At 33.8% G+C, this 20,916-nt stretch overlaps 1 protein-coding gene across 2 annotated transcripts; it reads right to left on the reverse strand.

Moving 5' to 3' along the window:
* Positions 1-1,522: 1,522 nt before the first annotated feature.
* LOC108325969 (exocyst complex component SEC5A) lies at positions 1,523-19,779 on the reverse strand. Of its 2 annotated transcripts, none has more exons than XM_017559145.2 (21): positions 19,234-19,779; positions 17,402-17,568; positions 17,178-17,269; positions 15,927-16,121; positions 15,639-15,766; positions 15,392-15,550; positions 15,007-15,117; positions 11,769-11,843; positions 10,159-10,293; positions 9,936-10,079; positions 9,475-9,618; positions 8,254-8,380; positions 7,961-8,171; positions 5,767-5,882; positions 5,284-5,515; positions 4,722-4,815; positions 3,931-4,008; positions 3,732-3,788; positions 2,760-2,909; positions 2,205-2,420; positions 1,523-1,971 (listed from the first exon to the last, which is right to left on the reverse strand). In XM_017559145.2, exons 1-21 carry the CDS (start codon positions 19,606-19,608, stop codon positions 1,753-1,755), a joined length of 3,225 nt encoding a protein of 1,074 aa, XP_017414634.1. In that variant the 5' UTR covers positions 19,609-19,779; the 3' UTR covers positions 1,523-1,752. The 2 variants fall into 2 exon arrangements, with proteins under 2 accessions (XP_017414634.1, XP_017414635.1); XM_017559146.2 differs by having other exon boundaries at positions 17,402-17,585; positions 19,234-19,379.
* Positions 19,780-20,916: the final 1,137 nt, after the last annotated feature.

A 20,916-nucleotide genomic window follows, 5' to 3' on the forward strand; every position in this document is an offset into this window, starting at 1 on the left:
ATTGCCTTTTATACTCTTTTGTATACCTTTTTTAAAGAAAATCCAGGAAAAAACCCTTGTGTTGACCTAATTAAGTTGTGTTGTGCTTTTTGAGTATTACACCTCCTGTCAATCGTTTTAGGTGACATCCCGAATTCCTTTCATCTATCTTTTTTTATAGTAGGTGTTTTTATGTATACGTGTGTGTGGAATATTAATGATAAGAACTTTTTTAAAGTGGATTTTATAATTGATGAGAGCTTTGTTGACAGTAAGAAGACATTGTGCAGACAGACGAAGTGTCTAATGGGATAAGCTGTTTTTGCAGGGAAAGAATGGTAGGTAACCTTGCATTTGGGACATTTGATGCACGTTTCGTTCAATGAATGTTTATGTGCCAAAAGCAAAAACGCCTAAAGCGCACCGAGACTTCTTGCATCAGTATGTATCAAAATTTTAACAACCATTACTCCTTTATCTCAATTTCCTTCTTCGCACGCAGGAGATTACTCCAAAATTTTAAAACCCTAATTGTGGTTTTTTTGTTTGGCTGAATTATATTCGTTTTGAAAAAAATTCTTGTTATCTTTTGTTTATTCTAGTTTCTCAACCAAATTTACATTTAATGAGGTAAATAATACATACAAGAATGTGAATGAAATCTTGTTTCCGAAATTTCATCAAGGGTAACAAAAGCAACCATCGAGATCATATTAATGTTCTTTCATCTTCCCATAATGTTTTCTTTTATTCCGTAAATCTCATTTGAGCGCTTAATAGATATTTAAAGTTTCTATATGACCACTCAACTAATATTTCTCCAATTAGATCAGTCCATCTGACGTAAAGGTAGAAGTGCTCACAAGGAAGACACTTTTAACCCGTTTTTTTTATAAAGAATAGTACTGCATTATTAAAAATAACTACTAGGTAAAATTTAGTTAGAATTCTAAAATTATAAATGAGTAAAATTTGGAAAGTTTGGTAATTTTTAATAGATCAATCAATATAGATTTATATAATTTAGCACATCTCAATAATTTTAATCAGCAGTAAAAATATCCATAGAGATTCTGAGCATCCTAACGGAGGAAAATAATTATACATCGAAACTTTAATCATTAACTTTTTTTTTATTAATTCCACTTCAGTATGTTCCTTCTCCCAATCTCTAACATCAAAATAATATAATGCTGCCATAGAGAATATGAATATCAAAACCACCGACATAAAATAATAATAGTGATAATAAAAACTTTGTGAAGCATCAAATGATGATCCAAGAGTTACAATCATGATTTCATAAGAAAAAACAATTCCAAAATGCACATTAATTATAAATTTACACGAAAAATTATGTAGTGCAGCTTATATACTGGTACGGAAATTTGTGAATTGAAAATCTTAACCACTAAAAATCAAGATTTCACGAGAACCATTACTTTAAATTTGATTGATCAAATAAACGGCCTACATTCTTTTGGTTTGTTTAACGCAAGGCTTTGCCGAGATGATTGATAAGCTACTACACTCATTTATCTTCGCATCCAAATAACTCATTCAACTCAAATAACAAAACTTACTGCACTCACGGTTGGCATACGGGAATGCCGACATATGTTTCAAAACTCATTATATGTGGTAATTGCCATCCACCTTTACAGAGAGGTAACAGTGCAAAGAATACAAATTTTCTTTAACTACTAAACCAAAATTATACTACAATAAATACATAATAGGCAAACAAAGAAAAAGGATGCTACTCTATACCCATCAATGTCTATGCCGAGGGAAATTAGAGGATCCGGTTTTGTTGGTGCCTCTGTAGGTTTTGCTAGGAGAATCCATTGAGTTCCTGAAGGGAGAGTAGGCAGATTTGGCTGGTTCTGGCATAGTGTCCAAAGGAATAGATTCTGCAAAGCACGCTGTGTTAATGCGTGTTCTCTCAAGCTCTAATTGAAGGAACTCGGAACTGTACTGCTGCGCAAGAGACTGAAATACAGAAATACAGCTTTAGATAGTAAATATAGCAACAAAATTCAGCACACAACGTATTAGAACTGCTTCACAAACATAGACAACCTACGACAAAATAAACCTCATTTTCATATAACTAAACGAGTCTATACTAACTACCAAGGTTAAATCCAGTCCAAGCTATGAAACCCAATTGATCAGTATTTAGACATGCCACAAGTAAACAGGGCAACAGACTAATTGCTTACAATGAGCTCATCTGGAGATATACTTGTTCCTTGTTGCTTATCATCTGCAAGTGCATCTTCACTGCCGCGAGTTGGCCGACGATTATGTCCTGCATTCTCGATAGCATCGGTCACACTCTCCGTGGCTTTTTCCAAAAGTAATCCTTGTAAAGCCTTCAAGGAATCTCTAGCATCCGATGTAAAATATGGGTTTAATATAGTCTCGAAGTACTCAAGCTGCAGAGATACAAGTCGATTAATCAAACAATATAATCATGTCAGGCCTAAATTTATACTGTGCAGGTAAAGAACATGAAGCATGAAGCTTTTTGTGTTTTATCATATTATATAAAAATATATTACAAATCCCAGCGTACAAAGGTGTTATATATATATATATATATATATATATATATATACTATACATCTTTATTTTTCTTTTTCAAATACACCAAAATCTAGGGTAAGTATGCCCCATTCCTAAATCAAGGCATGGTACAAGCTTCAGCGAGAGCTTAGTATGCCATGTCCACTATCATTGATGGTTTAATACGCCAAAGTACTACCATAACTTACCTCAAGCATGAGCTGACAAAATCCATTTGTATCAAGTGCACTGAGATCAGTAGCTTCATTTTCACGAAAAATGCTGATGAATGTGTCAATCAAGCCTTCCACAAGAATGCCAAGTGTTTTATCTAAGAGAGGCTTAGCACCAGCAAAAACCTACGACAAAAAGCATTGCATCTCAGAAGACTACCTTCAAGAAAATATAATGAAGCAATTGTTTAAACTGTAAATGCAAAAGCAAAGTTTAAGAACTAGGTTTCTAATGCAAGGATTACGTTGACTAAAATCATCTATGCACCATCTTCACGTTAATTATTCACTCCAATGCAGTATAGACAAATGGCCTCTAAACTGAACTAACACCAAAGCAAAATACAACATTCACACAAGGTCAACGAAAAGAATATGCAAGTCAAGTGACCATAAACTTAACTTCTGAACACAAATATTCCTTCAAAATCTATTTGTTATAGAAAAGACCCTTCTTAACAAGTGTTATCTATACAAGACTTGTAGTACTGTCGTAGACTGTCCAGCAATAACTGAAAAGGGTTTTGTAGCAGTGTAATCTAATTCTATATTTTCAGTACTTAGGTATCTATTGAAAATATTAGTGACAAAGAAGATGGTACTGTTTTGATACACCATGTTGAGAAGAGACAAACAGATAATTAATATAACAAATCCCGTGTGTTGAGTGCTCATGAGTATTATTTATAATGAAGACATACAATAATAAGGAATGGAAACAAAAATGTCAATAGCCTTTGTTCTGTTAAGCATAAGGTATTAACCTATTTAGCAAAGATAGGGAGAGAGAGCCTTTTTTTTAGATTTTGTTGTGATCCTATGGAAGATATCTTGTACTCCAATGCTCTTTTTTCCTTTTATTTCTTTCAAGTAAAATTAATCTTCACCTTTTATTAAAAAGCAAGAGTAGGATACATAATCCCAAATTACTTGCAATCATTACATTACCTCTGCGTGGACAGCTACCAATGTATGCAGCAACTCTACTGCTGCATCACGGACACCCTGGAAGAGACCAACATAAAATTGAACATCACGTCAAAACACCATTTTCCATAAGAAAAACTAAAACTCATTTCAGAGAAAAACAAACAAATAATGAGAACAGTCATATTTACAACACAAACTATTGTCATTAGCTCCTCACTTTAACTGCAGGCGCTGCTCCCCAATGAATGCCAGAATTCAGCAGATAATTCATGGCAGCAGATCTGATCAAGTTTGCCTAATGAGAATACAACAAATCGTCATGGTAGTGAATAGTGAAAGCAGGCATATCCAGCGCAAAATTTTCCAACATGAGTAAGCATAGTGCTACAACTTACTACCCTAGTTCTTCCTGCTTCAGAATACCCAGACTATATTAATGTGGACAGCTATTAATCTAATTTAAATGTTATACAGTATTTTTAACATTCAATATTCCAGCACATCTAACACAACACAACACATACATCAAGATTTTATTGTTGGAAACTAGTCATTGACCATCTGTTATTAGCTGATCTGATATTTAGAATTTTGCATAACTTAGGCAGGAGCAGATAGTAATTTCTTCATTTGTTTTATTTCATAATTCAAAGTCAATGACTGAAACTTAGACTGCACAGATACAGGTTGGTAGAGTTGGAGCAAAGACAGGCAGCTGATTAATACCGGTCAATGCACAAAACCTTCTAATTTATAGTGCGTATAATATGATTATATTATATTACTCTATTCTTCCAACTGATTATTTCTCCATAAACCAATCATGAAAACTGTGAATTATTTCAGATGATTCAGATAATCCTTGTAGAAAAATCAACTATAATTCACAAACCTAATAAGAAATTACTAATTAAATGCCCGTATAACTCTCATTACAGCCTCTATACTCATCTATTTCCAACCTAGTTATTTTCTTGAAGACCATGAAGGATATATTTCTCATTTTACCTTTGCAAAAGTATATTGTTCAAGGACCTTCCCTTCAAGCGCTGAGAAACTGTTCACAAGATCTTTTACATCACTGTTTCCTTCATCCTTCCCGCTGAATTAAAATCAAATCAGGAATCAGAATGCTCTCGAAGACAGGATAAAATATCTTTAGAAAATTGTATACAACAGAGTGACTAGTCAGTCACAGCAAAGATTAGATATACAAGATGGTTACAAGATAATAATTTAATTAGTTGAAATTTATTGCTAGCCAAATTGAATCACAATCTTAAAGAAAAAGAGATATATACATAATATCATATTGAATGAAAGATGACAAGCAAATTACTAAGAGGGAAGACATCAAAAGGAAAGACTGACTAATTAAAAAAACATAAGAAATTTCTGATGTGAAGTCAGAACAAACCAAATGATAATTTTCTAGCATGGTTAGCGTGCAAGTTGCAGCCTAACAAAGCCAGCAAACCTCATTTAGCTTTAATAGCATGCCTTCCTGATGAATTCCACAATATTTTACCAGAATTTTTTATATAATAAAGGAAGAACAAGGACAAAGTACCTGGAATGCAGCCAGATGTGTTTATATTTGTTATACAACTCATATGAAAGTTCATCTTTGCAATATCCGATATTGCTTAGAACAATCAATAACTTTTGATGGGGATCAGTAACACCTCCATGATGATCAGATGGTATATTTTTTGATTCATGAATATATCCATTTGGTAACTGGGAGCCCTCTTCGTCCATTCTCTGTTCGGCAAATTCGAAACTTATACGCTCCAAACTACCTGACAATTAAACAGAAGTTGACTCATAACAGAAACTTTGTGTGTTACGGCACCATCTTACTTTTGTTTTGTTTAATTTCATTTATATGGATATCCTCTACACTACCTGACAATTAAACAGAAGCTGACACAAAACTGAACCTTTATGTGCTACAACACCATTATGTTCTTTAACTATCTTCTGTTTTCTTTAATTTTATTTACCTAGAAAGATACGCAATTGGGTATAAGATTAACTAAATCCAACATACCAGCAAAATCCAGGAAGCAGTTTAAAAACGCAAGTCTGACAGATTCTTGAATTTCTTGAAGTTGCATAAACATGTCCTCTGACTTTGTTGCCTCATTCTTTAGGGACTGAAGCATCCTGAAGTGATCATCATAGAAAAATATTAGCCCTAATTTTCAGAAAAAAGAAAATAATAACTGTAAAGTCGGGTTCAGGGTCTTTTATCCAAATTAAGATCTTGACTTTTTTTTCTTGTTGATGCATATGATATACAGAAACTTTAAACTTCGCTTCAAAGACAGTGAACTAGAAAAGTAAAGTTGAGAGATAAACTACAGAGAAATCTTCAACTATGTCCCTACAACAATCAAGAAAATGAACTCTTACAAATTAAACACAAGTTCTGATGTTAACAACATATAATTTAAATAGTTCTTGGCTTATTCAACTTCTATTAACAACTTGGGTTTAAAACTATTTTTCTTGGATCATTTTGCAAAAAATTTCACAGTTATGTTCCCATTATATACAACCCATAGTTTCAACCCCACGTAATGGGCTATGGAATGCCAAAAGATGTGGATCGTCCAGCCATCTAACCAAGTAGAACAAGTGCCTACATCTTTTGGGCACAACACTTGAGGAACTGCTAACAGTCCGACAGAGCATAACAATAGCTTATGCCTTTTAGGATAAAAACTAGAGGGATATGCACCGGATTGTTACTTGAGGGGTTGTGGGCAATCTATTTGAGTCAACCAGGACATGGGTTGAACACAGCTGAGCTGACTATGTAGAATCTTTAGCAAAGCAAACACTGAAGCTAACATATCCTGCCTTATAGCTACTAGCAACTTTTTCCATAACATAATCTTCATGGGTCAGAAAGGCATATGGGCCACAGGCCTACATTTATGGGTTTCAAGAGATTTCTAACATGACGGAACAAGCACCACCATCCCTTCACATGTGAGAATGGTATTATACACATCACCCCCTGGAAAAAGGTGGGACCCATTACAAGTCAGCTACAGTAGTGCAGAATCCATATATAGGTTTCATCCCTCCCCTTAATCACATCAGGTCCCACTTAGTAAATCTTATTGAGATTTCTTGAGTTCTCAACTAGTTTTAAGACTCCTCTGTAACTGTGCTCTCCGGTGTGAACAAGTGGAAACAAGTGGCACGGCTACAATTTGGAATTTTGGAGGGATGTTAAATCTCTGGCTCTCTCTCTCTCACACACACATGTATATCATATAAAATAAGGGATCAAATTACTCCTACTCACCCTTCATCTTCTTTTAATCTAATGGTTCTGTCATAGTTATAGAAATAAGGAACAGATAGTATATAATTAAGAATATTTACGTTATAATGTATTATTAGGAACATCTTCATTAATTATTAGAGCATATCAAATCTCCTCTATTTATTGTATTTATTATTTTTTTCTTAACATGAATAAAGAATTCATGTTGCATTAAAAACACACTGTTTCAGATTAATGTCTTTCTCTTTCCTATAGCAGAACGAATTCCAAAAAGTAACTCATTTAATTCTTAGATTTAAAGGAGATGGGGTGGAAAGTTATAGGCAAAAAATATGATATTCAGCTTCCCTTGTAATATAAATAAAGCAAACTAATTGCATGAAATAAATCTTTATAAAAATTAAATAAGGAAATGAATATCTCATGCACCATAACTAAGATTAGGAATCAATCAACCTGGAAGAAAATTTAATGAGAAAATATTGACTAGTATGATTACCAAACAAAAATCAACCGAGTTAATTTCATCATATGAGAAGACCAATAAAAGCTCCAGTAAGGAAAGATGATCAAATTAAAAAATTGTTCTTTTTAAAATTTTTAGAGAGCAACCTAATAAAACATTATAGAAAAAGACCAAGCTCTAAGTGGTTTTACAAAAAAATTGTGTCTGCTATGGTTCAGTGGGCACTGGCTCATGTAACTAAATCCGCCAATTGAGATAAATGCCAATTGGACAGCCACCTTAACATACTCAGAAGGAGATGATATTATACTATGAATTTGCATCCCATATGCAAAAGAAGGAAAAATGAAACTAATCACCTGCCTCGTTATTAGAATAGTATTATACTCTAACACCAAATAGTTGGGTTTATATTCCATTCTACTCGCTTACTTCACTTTAAGGCATCAGATCCTATATGAATATATTAAAACTTACAAATTGATTTGATCCATTGCAGAAGCTACAACTGAACGGAACATTAAAGGCAAGAATGAGATTGCGTATGGGGATTTATTCCTTTCAAGAATTGAAACAATAACCCATGTCACATCCTTTGAAACCTCATCAACTGATGCCCGCATCCAAGAACAGAGCCTCAGTACGTAGATCCTTGTAATCTCTGATTGCAATGTTCGGATGGCACAAACTGCAACAAAGGGAGTGACATATGCACTCAAGATCAAAACCTTAATAAATGACAACAACTTCTAGATTTGAAGAACTGATACCAGCAATAGGAGGTGCGGCTTCCTTCAATTCCAAAGCTGCACATGCTTTAGATATATCTTCTATTGCCTCACTCATGTAGGACCGGAGGACATTTGATTCCTCCAGATCGTGAAAAATGTTGGTAACCTACACCAATAGCAGGGTGGGTATCAGCATACACGCAAAACAAATAGGAAACGGAAAAATTATGTTTGTCAAATCAACCATGTTGCAGTATTACATACTTCTCTAAATTACTAGAGTAAGTTTTATCATGTCGTGCTTTTAAGTTTATATAATAAAAAAAATAGGCTTTCAAATATCAAGAATAGGACTACAGAGAAAAAGAAGAGGGTGAAAATACAAGCCAGATATTCATGAAAGAAAAAGTAAATGTATATATGACTGAATAAACAAGTCATCTAAGTTAAATTCAATATAGACTATATGATAAGAGCTCACTCATCACTATAAAGACCGATAGCACTAACTGAAAACTTTGTTATAGTGTAATAGCACAAGAAAAGGGTAAAAAAACATTATCTAGACCACAAGACAAAAGCACTTCTTACCTCTAGTAAGAGGTTTTAATGTAAAATAAAAATGCACTCTTTGTGGACATCTATAGCCAGACAAAAGAACAGAAAAATCTGATAGGTACCACAATTTGAATATGAACAAAAGAGTATTTGTATTGAAACATAGCTAAAAACAGAGAAAATCCACTATTATACATTAGATTGAAGAGAATTTTAAGTACAACTATGAATTCACTTCCCTCTTCCTTCAATATTCTTGTTTATCCCTTCTTTAACTCTCCTAGAAGGTGGGCATAAGTTATGCCCAACTTCTCTTCCTTTTTACTACAGACAGTGCAACCTGCACCACCTCTCGTCTCTCATACACAAGCAGGCCTAGTTTGAGGCTCATTTTCCCTTTTCTCTTTTATTCCCCAGCCCGCCCCCCCTGCTTCTATATGCCTTCATTATGGACCTATGAAATCTAACCCAGAAAATTCAACAAACATTTCTAACCCAAATCTCCAAATTGACATGATGCTAAATCAGAGATGAAACTAAATAAATAGAAAAGTAAAAAGAACATGCTATTAAAACAAATTACAACACTGCATAGAGAAAAATAGAAGATATATTCTCCATGTATACTATAAAGAAGCTGATAAGTCAGAAAATAAAAAATTTCATAGAAGAAAGGGTCGGTCATGGGAACACAATAATTACCTTGACTCCATACAGTGATATTGTGCTGCATATCATTGCGGAAATTTCATCCAAAGAATGACTTGAGTATTTCACATCTCCAGCCTTTTCTTCAATTTTATTTGCAGAACTGTTGGAATTTGAATCAGTGGAAACTTGGGAAGACTGGAAAAAGAAAAAAGGGCCCCCTAAATATATGGCAGATGTAATTATGGGTGATAAGTTTAAGAAAATAAACAAAACTATAATAAAATATATAGAATGGTAAAATACAAAAAAAAAAATATCATAACTGCATTTCCAGAAGTAATGGAGCCAAGACGCAATATTATCAATGAAGAGAAATTAAAAACTCAAAAGAATGAAAATAAAATTTTATAAATAATGTAATTCAGAATAAATAAAAGATTTCAGATAATGTAACTCAATGAAAATAAAATTTTACAAATAATTCAAGCACACGTCTTCCCAAATAACAATACCTTAGCAAATTTTCCACTGAAAACAGACAGAGCAACTTTCCAGAATGCTGGTATATGATGGACAATAACTGCAGTTAATCTACGGATATACCTTCCTCTTAAACCATCAACCTCTTCACCAATAGGGGAGTAGTTGATATCTGACTGACAATAGTTAACAAAAACAATATTAAAAAAATGCCACCCCCAAAAATTTATCCTAGCTTAATGACAATAAACTTACAGAATCATTCACATCTTGAATCTGCATCCATCTGGCATCAGAAAGAGCCCTGTCACGCAAATCATTATGCAAATTTTCCATTCTAGTCTCGTGATCTAAAGTGCACTTCTCGAGCAGACCGCGAATTCTCTGATTCTGTGAAGGAAAAAACCCAAAAGACTCAAAAATTTGGCCATCACAATGAAAGTGAGAGTGATAAGTTCAGAGATAACTAGAGCCCAAAGGGTGACAAAAATAAATGTGTGAAATACTTAGGTGGGGCAGTTAGTACTGTTGAACTATAGGAAAGAGAAAAATATTGAGCTTAAATCATGTGTTTCAAAGAGAGCACAAGTACTTTGTTTATATTGAAAAGAGAGGAACCAATGCAATAAATAGAGATTATAAGTAAAAATGTTCTTAATAATATATATTTATACACACACACACACATATATATATATATATATAATCTAGATATTCTTAATTATCTAGGATCAATTCCTTAATTCTAAAACTATAACATTTTCTCTCAAGTTGGGGTATGTAAGTTGTACGTGTCCAACTTGCTGCAAATATAACCAATTCTTGATCCTCTTAGAGACTTGGTGAATATGTGAGCCAACTATTCACTAGAGTTGACAAATATTGTGGGTGATGTCCCTAGACTCTAGTTTTTCTCTTAAGAAATGACAATCTACTTCAATATATTTAATCTTCTCATGAAAGACAAGGATTAGAGGAAATATGTAATGCTGCATGGTCGTCACATATAAGGTGTATTTGGGAACCTTCATCAAATTTGAGTTCTTTGAGTATTATTTCAGTTCAGCCATATGAGCTCACAAGTATATAATGTCATTGCCCTATTCTGCATTTTATCTTGCCACAACATGTTATCTCTTTTCCAAGATATTAAATTGCCTCTAACAAGAACACAATGCCCTGCTGAAGTGGAGCCTCTGTTGCTCGGTGCCCCACCCAGTCAACATCAAAACATCCAATAATTTGAGTATTTCCCTTATCGTAATAAAGGAAAAACAATTTTTATTCTTTTCCAGATAACCTAAGGATAGGGAAAAGATTGAACCACCACATGAGAATGGGTGGCTTGAATCAACGATTGGATAGATCAACGCAGCACAATCCCAACCTTGTGTTTGCTGGAGAAAAATGAGGTCGCCAGAAACATTATCAAAAGACTTGACAAAGGCGGTGCTGGAACATAGAATCGGAACCTAGGAGAAAGGATCACAAAAAGAAAAATAAAATCCTACAGAGGCAATAGGTCTATTGGGTCAACACAATTTTGAAAAAGAAATCAATACAATAGAATAGATGTGATATCCTCACATAACAAAGATATGTACAACAATAAATAAAAGCATTCATAATAACACATATAATCTAAATTTTATCGATCATATACGATCAGTTACTTCTTAATAAAATTATAACAGGTACAAATTATCGTGTTATAAAAATCAGGCCAACAACAGCAACATTCTATCAATTGACATTCAATCCTTACTACTCAATACTGTTTAGCATACAGTCAAAAAAAACTTGAGAAGTAAATAAGGAAATTAAATGGCATATATTTCATTCTAGCATGGATATGAATTTTTAACCTGTATATTCAAATAATGCCATACTGGATCTGACTCCGGCTCCAAATCCAACAGTAACCTCACAGTATTCTCAAGCTACACGAAAAATCCAAGTGTTATAATCATCGTAGCAAACAGAGAATAAAGATAATTGCAATCCATCTCTAACTTAATCACCATATTAAATATCACCAGTCCATGATGCTCTCCATGCAAACAATATTAAATATCAACAGGTAAAGGTAGGTTTTACTACACTCCGTGCAAACAATAAAATTATAAGTATTATGTAATATCTTAAATATTCTTCAACAAGTACATCACAGAATCAAACACGATCATGATCATGACAAAGATCAAATTCTGTTTTAGAAAACTGCCTATTCTTTAAATGACGCTACCCTAAAGTCCTTTTCATTATCACTATTTGTGACCTATGGGATTTATTTTGATGAGTTTTCCGTAGTTCTACAGTAAATTCAGTGAGTTATTTTTTTCCTTTTATAGATATGAAAACATAAATGAAGTAAATAATGATGAAAAGTACAATGGGGGCAGAAGATAAGCTATCCTAAAAAGCATAAAATTCTAAAGACTAGTAGTAAGAAAACAGAATGCAGCAAGGCTATCAAAAATCTCTTTACATATTGGACATGACAACGACTTTGATATTATGAAGTATTAGGTCCAACGGAGACGTTGCAAGAGACCAATGTCCAAAAACTCAAAACAAAATATCATAAAATGAAATGTATGCAACATGACAAGAGATCTAAAGTAACATCCAACATTTGCATATTCCTGTACAACCTTATCCAAAAATCAATATCAATGTCCTTCTCTTGTATATTAACCTATAATCTATAATGGTGAGCCTCACAAAAGAACATTAAGAGACAAATATAATAATGTGAGTACTTGGTTTTCTTGGATGAGTGGAATTGTGAGAAAAAAAAAACAATAGAAAGAAATTTAAAGCATGTAAATACAAGGAAAATAGACTAGAAAAAATGTATTGCTTAGACAGACCGAAATAGAATGAAAGTGTGAAATTTTCCTATTACTAAGTTAGATGATCGAAAAAGAAAGTGGAAAGAAATAGGAATATTGTAAACTTTTTACACTAATTAAAAACAATAGTTTAACTTCAAAAATGAAAATTTTTATACTATTTTTTCTTAATGATTTTTAAAAAATATATCAATAAACTCAATTTACTTTTAGACATTTTCACAGAAGGACAAAAGCCAAGGCCCATAACACATTTCCTCCCACGTATTATTCAATTTCACGCCACTAGAGAAGTGAATTTTCTTTGGGTGCTCCCTTCCCCTTTCCCACCTAATCTCTTGTATCATTGTTTGCCTAATGGTTAAAATGAAAAAATCATTCTTTTAACTCCCAGTCCCCACCAAAATGTGTGCATCCGAACAAAGGGTTAGTCTCTTTACAAAAAGATCCAAAAACAAGAAGACATTATGTTTCAAGAAAGGCATATTCAACTTCTCAAGCCAATTTGCTAAGTTTCACAATTTTTCTATGATAAGGAAGTGAGAGACACTATTCTTATATTCTATGTTATATTTAAATTAACTTTTCAAGTTAAAACCGTGCTTTTTTTCTTCAATAACAGAGTTATATAGAGGTGTTGGCTCATGTATGTGAACCTAAAATTTTTAATTATAGATGCCTAATTAGAAGTGCCTAATACATATTAGAGAGGTGTTAACGTCAGAAACCTGCCCAACAATGACACTTCAAACACAACAGGTGTCAATGTCATAATTGTGCCCAACACTGAGTCACTTCAAACAAGAGAGGTGTCCAAGCCTCATGGTTTGAAAGGAAGGGCAGTATCAACAAACAGAAACTCAAAGAATAAGTAGCCTCAGTATTCTATCACACAGGCAAGGTAGTCAAAATCGAGATCTTACTCAAGATCAGAAAGGAAAATATCAATCATAAATCGAAAGATAGTAACATGGATAGTAAGATCCTACAAATTTTATGAAATTTATATTCACACAAAAAATCATTATATGCCACTCAAAAGTTATAACTGAACTTCATAATATATAAAATAAAATAGTACATCATCATTAAATAGCTGAAAAAAAGTGAAAAATTATCTATTTTGGGGATGGAAGAGCTGCAGCCTAAACACATTTAAAGGGAGAGCAGGGGTTTCACTTGTGGGAAGAGAGGGAGTCAGTTGTGGCAGTTTTTCTCAGTTATAGAAGGGGGGGAGTCACACTTTTATTTTATCAGTGCGTGGTAGTTTTAACAGAGTCGCTTTTTTTTTTCAGGTGCAACAAGGGCTGTTTCTAGAGAGACACTTTTTTTGTTATTCTTTGGGTGCAGTAACAGTTTTAAGAAATTGGGCTTAAATGGGCTAAACATTTTAGGTAAGAAAACAATTTCAACCTATTAAGATAAACCCTAGAGCTGTTTCCCACTACCCTCACGAAGAGTTGATGCAGGTAAGTTGACGCGAGAGTCACCATTGATAAAGGCACCACCACAAGCTCTGTCGGCTTCTCCCTCGCCGCTAGGAGGGACAGCACCACAAGAATTGCCGCTCCTACATGAGTTGCAATTTACAATGGTGATCCACTACCATCTATGAAGATTGTGATTTTTAAGTGAAGCAAAATCGGAGAGGGAGTGAAGATTGTAGACTCGTACAATCTCTGGATCACGATTTTAACTAGCATGACATAAGCAATAGGTTTGATTTGATTTAATTATGCTGCACACACCGAAGTATTTTCTTCAAAATTCAATCCAATAAATCACACCCATGTCATGTCCAAATGAAATGCAATTTCTTAAAAACACCAGCACAACTGTTTCAAGCTAGTATGAGCATCTCCCACAAACTACCCAAAAACCTTGCTACAATCCCACTACCAGTGGCATGTCCAAGAAGATGTGCTACAATAAACATTAAAATATCATGACAAAACAAATCAAAGGAGATAAATTGGCGAATACATGCATTGTGCAAGTAAACATCAGCTCTTATTTATGCTTTTTTTTTTAACCAAAAAAATAACAACTTCATTCTAAATTGGCAAGCACAACCAAGTCAAGCAGTGTTATGAATCAGTTTCCACTAAGCAAGATGCACCAGAAATAATGTCACAGGTCAGCAAAATCAAAGGTAAAGCATACTGAAATGCAACCTCGTTTATAGTCCAGTGCTTCTTTGCAAATAAATTCATTTATTACCAGGTAAATTGAAGAAATAAAAACTTACACTTGCTAGATCTATTTGTGGATCTTCCATAGATTGGAAAAGCATGGTCTTGAAATCATTCATCACTTTCTCAACTTCTTCAAGAACACGTTTTAGTATACCTACCTGAATCTGATTTGAGGCCAAAAGATTAGTAAAGCCCAGTAAGTAAAAGATGCTTGGAAGAACCAGAAAAAAAAAATTCACAAACATGATATACCCGTAAACTAATAAATGCTAAACTGGATGCAATTCTTATATTGCTACAATAGATGGATGAAACTTGAAATAAAAAATGTGTGAGCATGTATACCAGAATTTCAAGAAACCTTAAAATTATTAAACTTCGTTTACAAATCAAAGGGGGAACAATAGAAAAATCCACATAAATATAAAAGTTTTGTACATGAGAGGGTAGAGCAATTGATTTGGCCTTCTTGTACTCCCTGACTGCCAAATCGTATTCACCCTTACTAATGCTGCCACAGATAGTACTTGGCAGGTTGAAAAGTGTTCGAAACCTCTGTAGCATACCTTGGACAGTCCTAATTTTTTCTGCTTGAGCCTACAAAGTTCATTGAAGTCATGAATAAATTATTTCAAATCCAGAATAGCAGCCACACAAAAAAATCAAGAACAAAGCCTTCAGCCACCTGTCTCTCGAATAAAGGCTTCAAAGCACGGTTAGCCTGCAAACTGACTCCCTGAATAATATTATACAAATGGGAAGTCCCAGACCCTTCAGGATCATCCTCAATACGTCTTAACTTTGACTCAATATCTAGAGAAAAAAAAATGTTTCACATCAAAAATAAAATAATCTTGAGAAAGAATGAGTAAGAGTTTGAGCATTATAGGAGTGTCAGTCAGTCAAGAGTAAAATATAAATTTTGTAAGTTTAACTAGGTGTAATTGAATACAGTGCAAAAATAAATTCATACCATCAATTGTTGTTTTGCAAGAGACAAAGCAATCAAAGTTATCCTTAACCAACTGCTTTCTCTGCTCAGTACGACTTTTGAAATCAGTTTTCAAAGCAAGTGCACCAGCCTCCAGATCAGCAGCACTGGTATTACTGTGTATCCGTGCTAAAAACAACTTTGCATCAAAGTGCTCCGAAAAATACATCAATTTGTCTGTATAATGGCAACAAAAATGCTATCAACTTCATGAACACTTAAAGAAGAAACACATAAACGCAAGTACAGTCTAAAATATGAAACCCCTCTCATACATTGTATCTTATGTATTCAAAGTTATTATAAATATGAAATCCTAAGAGAGGGTAACACACTCTTAAATTCATTTTATTCCTCTGTATCTTTCTCAAGTATACTGTTCAGGATTTCCACCATGGCAGCTCTGAACCACCACTCTGCAAACACCCAACACAGTCACTGTGAGCCAACATGTGAAACACTATTAACCTCTGCCATGTTGTGGTGACTGGCAGAAAGTCCGCCACTGAATTCCCCCATGGCCATTTTTTAATAACACTGATCTATAGAGGACCTTTCCTTAATTTATCCCAATTGTTGTGCTCTTGTGTCCATTTATTGATGGCAGATTAATTTCCTTGGGTCCCGAGTTGCGAATTACTTAACTCCAAAATTTGATCAGTCCTATACTCCTATTTAAATCATATAATCAGTTTCTAAAGAAACAGGAAACGTTAGAGCATCATGCTAAAGTTTATGATTCCACTCCAAGCCATGATGCCTAAGCACCCTAGGTGAAATGTGAAGACTAAGATTTCTTCCATTTATCTTCATCTTTTCAACTCTGATTTCTAATAATTAAAAGTCCTATTCAGATCATTACATTATCTCACAATTCAAAGGCCAAAACCACTTACCAACAAATTCTTCCATATTCTAATTCAGTACCCAAATTAATGTCTGATGTTACTCTTTACCTTCCTAAAGCAAAACCTTTACTCGATTGAAAAATGACAAATAATGAACTGCAATGAATTGGCATCAATGATAACTACAAAACAAGACCACATCTGTCCTGGTTGATAGTAAGAGTGCTTCCAGGGTATTTCTTTTCTCGTTATCAAATATTGTAACAAGACATGATTTGTGTGAAAAAAAAAAAAAGTACATTACGTATGAAAAAATAAGAACACTATAAAGGCAGATATTCTAAAGTAAATATGCTACATAACATCTAAATATAAAAATAGTTACCACGTAGGTTGCCTTCCAGAATATCCTTGTCAATATTGGGAGAAGTATGTGAAGACTCGGTGATCAGCCTTAGTGTTCTGTTGTCTATGATACTGCCAAATGTCAACACAAATAAGTCTCCAGGATTAATCCCCCATGGAACTGAAGAAGCATGGAAATAACAAAACCATAGGGAGGGAAAAAGAGTAAAAACAATGTAAGAAAAGCATCAAAGTGAACTTTACCCCAACCCCAGTGGATCAACACATTCCATGCCACGAGGGAATGACTGTAAGTAGGTAAGACCCTTTCTACCCACTGCAGAAGCTTTATTTTCAAATTTTGGAGGCACAAACTTTTGAGCCACTGGTGCTGTTCTTGTTTCCCTCATTTCACGAACCCTACGAGCAAGCTGTCAAAGAAGCCCAACTACATTAAATTAAACAGAATTTCATAAGTACTTTCATATAAAACGGATTTTTTTAATTTCATAGACCATGAACAAAGCATCTAAATTTCAAACTTCCAAGTTTGTGATGAATAGTATATTCCAAAAAATTCCATATATGATTGTGAATAATAACTATAAATAACAAAAAAAGAAGGAAACAAAACAACAGAAATGACAGACCAAGTATATCCCATAAAACATAAGATACCTACAAATATAATCCCTTTCAACAGGCACATACCCCTCCAAGAACTCATTTCATTTAAGGCAAGCATAATCTCAGCCTAGCTTACAACATGGACATCAATAATAGGATCTATGATGTCATTAGTATATTATTGACTACCAGTAGATTTTCCACTACAGATAATAAGAAGTAGCAATTGTCAATTACATGTCATTTGAATGGCAGACAATCCAAAATGCCATGAAACATGATAGACATTGAACAAGCTGTTAAAAGAAGGAATTGATATAGACATTATTTACTATTTCACGTACACAGTATACATCAGGTTGGAACACGCAAGTTGCAAAAACACAAGTTGCAAATACTTAACGAACTGTTTCAAAACTATCACGTTGTAGTTACTTGAACTTGTTCTGAATTTGAATGCACAAGTCCACTGCAAGATCGTCTACCCGACAAACAATATCAAATAACAGAATTAACTGTGAACAAAAGATGAAGAAAGAGAGGCAAAGGAGATAGAAGATCACACACTAATGATACCGTGGTTCAATTGAAGCATGAATGAGGCAAAGGAGATAGAAGATCACACACTAAAGATACCGTGTTCAATTGAAGCATTAATGAACTTCATCCTACGGCAGAATTACTATGAAAACAGATTTTACAACTTGATTTCTCCCTCTCAGTGAACTTTAACTAACTGAAGGCTAAGCATAAAGTTACTCGTACAATGACAATACAAGGTCCCCTTAATTATTCGCAAAGCCAACCAAAATAACTCTGCACAAGTGCACACAGGATATGGGAACAATGTCGCCCACACCTAGTCACAAGCACCTGAATAAGATGCTTCAATCTCGGTAAACATTCTAGGCATGCTATTAAGAATATACTATGTTAGACAATCTAAGAACCTTTGAACAGGTTTTACTGAACCAACTTTTACGTAACTGAAAGGGCCCAAGAGTAAAGATACAATAGCATTTATATCAGCAACAAGTATAGTTATCTGCTACAGCTGTTGCTTATACTAGTTTTCTCCGATTAGTTAATAAGGTTTCAAACATTTAGTTAGTTAGTGCATACATAGTTCAGTAACTTCTCTTGTTATCTAAATGTATGACGATGAGCTATGTGTATCTGCATATTATTAATCAATCTATTCCAGAGTTTCCTCCAGCTCCTCTTCCTTCCTTTTAATTCTATAATAAGTTTCCATATCAACCTTATCTACTGCCATCTCAGATACCTAAGATTTTCCTCTTGCATTACGAAGAAGTATGCGAATATTTATTGATTATAGCAATAAATCCTATCGAAATAATGGGGGGATTAGGTTCGAGAGTAATAAGAATACAAATTAATAGAATAAAATAAGACTGATTCGGTGAGTCGAAAATGTAAAGCACTGACAAAAGCGATGATCGCATTACCTCGGCCTCGTCAACATGCTTCCAGCGACTTGGCTCCTCGCCGTCCCAGGCGCGATCGTCATCGCGCGCCGGTCTCCCGGCGGCGGCGGCGGCGGCGGCGGCGCCTCGGGTCCTTGAGGCGGCAACCGGATCTTTGACGTTATCCTCGTCACCGCTGGAGATGCTGAGCATCTCGACTTCAGAATCGTCGTCATCGTCAGCGACTCCGCTTTTGGAGTTGGACTGTTTGGACGGAGGCCCGGGTTTCTTCGGCTGTTGGACGTAGTTAGCGACGGGCTTGCGTGAATTGGAGGTTTTGCCGTAGTTGAGATCTCGCTGCGCTTGCTCCTTCAGCGCCATCTGGAGGAGCTCATCCTCGTCGCTATCACTTGACATCGTCGCAGTTCCCTTCGAAGGAAGAGAGAGAAAGAGAGGGTGTGGTTTCTGGATTTTAGATCTGAGGGAGAAGAAGAAAACAAACAGAGAAGAAAGGAGAGTTCGAAGGAGAGAATCTTCCAATCTCAATGTATTTTCCCCGGAATTTCTCTTTTTCTTTTTTATTCGATTTTAATAGAGTGAGAACATTTTTATCGATCATATGTATCGAAATTGAATGGAATATTTCAAGGTTTTATTTTTAAAATGAATATTTGTTTTGGAAATATTTGTGTATATTTTATATAAAAACTAGTTTTAAATCAAATTTTGAACTGGTTTTTAATTAACTCTTTAACTCATTTTAATTATGTATTATTTTATATTATTTTTAAAACTGATTTTTAAATTGTTCATTTTAAATGTTTTCACTAATCATAGTCATCCTATGATTTAACAGTCATATGTCAAAAATGAAAAAAAATATATATAACATATCCTATCAAAATTAAATACATGTTTAATTTCAATAGACCTGTGTCTAGTTAGATTTTGTTTTTATATTTATATGGGTGAGTAGATTTAATAAAATCACTAATCTGACATTGTTACTTTTATTTTTTTCATCCTACTCTCAAAAAAGATATTTATATACTTTGATGTTCAAACTAGCGTTTGAATAAAAATGTCTCATTATTAATGGGGTGTTTATGATAACGAATATTTTATTTTAGGTGTTTATCTATTTTCATTATTTATATTTTATCTTTGGTTATACATGTGATTAAGAAATATTTATTAAGTATCTCCTAGTCATGGTTTTGCTTTTGTTTGATGCTTAATGTTGCTAATTGTGTATTTAGATGATAATCATGCATCAATTGTATTGTTTATGATCGATCTAAAAGTATATTGATTGAGGAAAATATATATCAACAAGGCATAAATGATATCGGATACTATGATATTGCAAAAATCATCAATAGCAGACCAAGTTCGACAACATCATGGAACACTAAAATTTTGTATTGTCTGTGTATCTCAAGTTATATCCTTCCTCTAACTACAAACTAAATTAATTTTTTATATTTTAACAGTATTAAAGATATATAGTTAAATTGATTTTGACATATTTCAAAATACAATGTTTTAAAAGAAATAGAAAAGGGGATCAATTTGTTAACAAAAAAAAATATCAGGAATTCAATTACTTAAATCAAACCATTAAATACTTAGTTTTGTTACTTTTCTTCACCATTTATTTATGTATCTAATATTTGTTTTAGAATGTATTCTTTGTTTACTTGGTATTTTGTTTATTATAGAGTT

Source organism: Vigna angularis, chromosome 3 (assembly GCF_016808095.1).
Source record: "Vigna angularis cultivar LongXiaoDou No.4 chromosome 3, ASM1680809v1, whole genome shotgun sequence".
Lineage (NCBI taxonomy): Eukaryota > Viridiplantae > Streptophyta > Magnoliopsida > Fabales > Fabaceae > Vigna > Vigna angularis.